This window comes from Amphiura filiformis, chromosome 8, assembly GCF_039555335.1.
Source record: "Amphiura filiformis chromosome 8, Afil_fr2py, whole genome shotgun sequence".
Taxonomy (NCBI): Eukaryota; Metazoa; Echinodermata; class Ophiuroidea; order Amphilepidida; family Amphiuridae; genus Amphiura; species Amphiura filiformis.
Window position 1 is genome coordinate 34,678,962 of NC_092635.1, and position 4,449 is coordinate 34,683,410.

General features: G+C 39.9%; 1 protein-coding gene across 1 annotated transcript; it reads left to right on the top strand.

Annotated features, from left to right (window-relative positions):
- Positions 1–811: 811 nt before the first annotated feature.
- Positions 812–1,984, top strand: LOC140159498 (uncharacterized). Its single transcript, XM_072182986.1, has one exon. The coding sequence runs from the start codon at positions 812–814 to the stop codon at positions 1,982–1,984; it is 1,173 nt and encodes a 390-aa protein (XP_072039087.1).
- Positions 1,985–4,449: the final 2,465 nt, after the last annotated feature.

Genomic DNA, 4,449 nt, shown 5'->3' on the forward strand with positions numbered 1-4,449 from the left:
ATCATTATATGCTGCTTGTACCTAGCAATATTGTTCTCCATCTACCTTAAACAACAACCGTGTGCCCAAACTTCGCACTCATCCATCTTGCGAGCAGGTGATGTGGAATCAAATCCAGGTCCCCGGCCACCCAAATATCCCTGCGGGGAATGTAACAAGGCCTGCACTTCCTACAGAGGAGCAAAAGCCAGCATCCTTTGTGAATCTTGTGATGCCTGGTTCCACTCAGAGTGTGTGGGATTATCTGATGTAGTCCTCAATGCCCTTGGTCGATGTGACCTACCTTGGGAGTGCTACAAATGCGGGTTACCAAACCTGTCTTCTGGGCTCTTTGATTCTACCATCCTCGACGGGTCTATGAGCAGTCAAAGCAGCCATTCAACGTCCAGCTCTACCAGCTCCTGCCACCCGGGCTCACCATTGGCCAAGTCATCGCCTAGTAAACAAGGTAAACAGCAATCCTTTCAAAACCTCCGCTTATTGGAGATTAACTTCCAGAGTATCTACTCAAAACGCGAAGAATTCTGGAGTATGGTTGAAGCAGTTAAGCCAGATGTGATCTATGGTTGCGAGACATGGCTCAAACCAACCATCGCCCAAGGAGAAGTATTCCCACCTGGTTACGACATGTACCGCTGCGACAGAAATGGCGGCCATGGTGGTGTTATACTGGGCATCCATAACAGCCTTAACAACCACCAGATTGACATTCAGACTGGAGCGGAATTTGTTGCGGCAAAAAATACTTAATGGCAAGCAGTCTATTGTGGTTGCATCACTGTATCGTCCAACAAACAATGATCAAGACTACATGGACGAATTGAACCGTACCATCATTCAATTGTGCCAGAACAACCCAGGAGCTGCGATTTGGATATCTGGCGATATTAATCTTCCAGACATTGACTGGAGCACCGGCAGCATCATCTCGCATCAGTACAGAATCTCAATAAATGAGTCCTTCCTCCAAGTCATGGATCGTGCAGGACTCGACCAGTTGATCGATTTCCCAACACGAGGCGATAATATCCTGGACGTTATAGTGACTAATAGACCCTCCCTGGTTAACAGATGCTCGGGTTTACCAGGCCTAAGCGACCATGATGTCATCTATATGGATGTTAATGTAAGGGCTCACAGAAGAAAGCCAGTTCGCCGCAAGATCCTGTTGTGGAAAAGAGCTGACCTTGACGCCATACGTGACAGAATCAAGAAATGGGCCAGTCATTTCACGTCTGAGTTTACTACTTCCACCCCAGTAGAGGAATTAGCCAATGCCATTCAACACGAGTTGGAACGAGTCATAGAGGACTGTGTGCCTTCGAAATTGAGCTCAACCAGACACAACCAACCTTGGTTTAACTCCAGCACTAAGCGGGCCACCAGACGCAAGGCACGAGCCTATCGTAAAGCTCGTAAAACCAACAAGGAGAGGGATTGGCTTCGATTCAAACATCTAAAGAAAGAATCCCAGAAGACATGCCGAAGGTCATACAACAAGTACATCTATGACATAGTGCACAGTGATCCTAGCAGTAGGCGTAATAAGAGGCTTGGCGCCCTTATTAAGTCGAAGAGATGTGACCAGATGGGCGTTGCTCCACTGAAGGAAGGTGGGTTCTTACACTCTGACCCCAAGACCAAAGCTGCTATACTCAACCGGCAGTTTACATCTGTGTTTTCTGTTGACGACGGCTCTACTGTACCTGACCTTGATCACAAACAACATCCCTCCATGGATAGCATCACCGTAGACAGGAATGGTGTTACCAAGCTGCTCAGAAACCTGAAGCCCTTCTCAGCATCTGGACCCAATGGCATACCAACAAAGCTACTGAAAGAAACAGCTGAAGAAATCTCTCCTGTAGTGACTCTTCTATTTCAAGCTTCCATCGATCAAGGCAAGGTTCCATCCCTGGATAAACAAGATATAACCAACTGTACATACATAACAAACCTTAAAATAGCAATTATGCAGAAATGAAGAGCACATTATTATTATATCATTCTTCAATTAATTATATTGTTACAAATAGGAAGCTCAGTTCTTTCCAAGACGGAATATCCAACTATTCACGTGGATTGATGTACGCCACAGGACAGAATAACCATCATTCCATGGTTAATATTAAACACTACATATTATAGTGGAATGATTTCTCAGTGTCCACAATTAGACCCAATAGCAGAATGCAATCCAGTAGAAATACGTTTTTCGTCAATACGTTGCATGAGGGTAACAGTGGCGTAGATTTCTTTTTTACATTTGGGGGATGGGGTTTGACAACATTTCTTGAAATATAGTGAATCGAGCACCTTTTACGACAGAATAAGTTTATGGTACAAGTGCGCGCGAAAATGTTTGGCATATTGGAGCTAAACTGGTGGATTATGCGGCAAAAGTGGAACAAATTAGCGGGAAGCGCAAAAAATGGCACTTTTTAGGCTAAAATGGCCAAATATAAGGTTAATTTGTCAGAAACCCACATACTGGAGTCAATATTGGGGGGGGGGAGATTGTATGGATCATCCACCTGCATCAAAATATTGGGGGGGGGGGGGGATCCCCCGGGATCTACGCCTATGGAGGGTAAATAGCAAATATAAGATAATAAACCACAACCTTCACAGCAATCGTTTGTCATGTTTGTGGAGAATCTTGACAGCCCTTCATAATCCAATATGCGCGCTTACGCACACTAGACTAAGCAATGATACAGGTGGCTTTTATTGGGTCTTTTAAATAGCTACCATTATACATAGACAAATTGATATTTTAATAGCCTACAACTCTTATTAGTAGTATGCATAAATCTAGGTTATTATCAATATTGACTATACAGTTAATTGTTTCTTTTAGTAAATGATCAGGAAATCACTAAAAAAATTACAATTTGTTAAATTTTATAGCCTACATCACTTTTTATTTAGTCGGTTTATTCCACAATATCGTATTAATGCATAGAATAAAATCAATTTGGATTTTGCGTGAAGGCAACTGATTGAAAGCAACTGATTTTTACTCGTAAAATGTCGCCATCTTGAATGATATCTTGTTCAAAATGACTACTGGTATCTACTGCTTCTCACACTTAATTGTCTGAGGATACCCTCATCCCTAAATTGCTTGCTTGGAATGAGTATAGCCTACATGACTTAAGTGGTTTTAAGAACGCAAATTGTGGTTTGATTTACAGAGGGAGGGTGTTTGTAAGAAACGCCGCTTTTCTGTGAATCGGAGACTCATTCTGGAGGCTTCAAATGTAAACAAAATGTAGAAGGGAAAACTGAAATAAGTAGAGCATAAATAGATTTATTCATGAAATTACCAAAATACACTATCAATTCCATTCCACATGAACTGAGTAAAAGTAGGAAAAGTGAAGAAATAAATTAAAAACTAAACAAAGAAATTGCAATACAAATGAAATAAAAATACAATTAATATATATATTTATTAAGTCTTCCTTACCGACCATCTTTTTTCATGTATTATGGAGTCTGAGAATCTTGACAGCCCTTCATAAACCAATAATGCGCGCTTAAGATGCAGACTACACTAAGCAATGATACAGGTGGCTTTTATTGTTTTTTAAAAATAGCTACCACTACACATAGACAAATTGATATTTTAATAGCCTACAACTCCTATAGTAGTAGAATATGCATATATCTAGGTTAACACCAATGTTGACTATTAATGGACTGTTTCTTTTAGTAAATGATCAGGAAATCACTAAAAATTACCATTTTTTAAATTTTTTTATGCCACAATATCGTATAAATGCATGTAATAAATGGAAATTTAGGGTAGCTTACTTAAATCAAATTTGCGTAAAAAAAATGGTTTTTACTCGTAGATTGTCGCCATCTTGAATGATATATTGTTCAAAATGACGATCCTCTCATCCCCAAGTTGCTTCCTGGGTATGCGTATAACCTACGTGACTTAAGGGTGTTAAGAGGTCAAGTCGTGGTTTGAATTTACAGAGGGAGGGTGTTTTTAAAGGTCCGTGACCCGATCGACAGCATCATCCCCCCGATTTTTCTCATTTTTTTTCTAGGGTCTGTGGTTTTTGGTATCATTTAATAAATTATATTTTTCTCATTACCATCCTGAAATTTGACGATCCAATTTGATGTATTTTCGGAGAAATCAAGAAACAAACAGGCTATACTGGTAACCATCTTCGACATTCTGGGTAGGAAAAAATGATTCCGTGAATAAGAGCCGTTTTACTCCCGTGCCAATTCGCACGAACGGAAATAGGTCCGAATCAAATCCGCTATAATGATAAACGCTTAAAACACAAATAAAGAAATACATAAGGGATGAAATAAATACAAAACAAGACCTTATCTTGTTAAGTATGATACGAGGAATATGAAAAAAAATATGAGAAAAAATGTCCCCCACTATAAAATTAATTAATTAAAAATATTATAAAA

Bases quoted from the DNA above. Each gene is read 5' to 3' on its own strand.
- LOC140159498 (XM_072182986.1), top strand. From the start codon at position 812: ATGGACGAATTGAACCGTACCATCATTCAATTGTGCCAGAACAACCCA.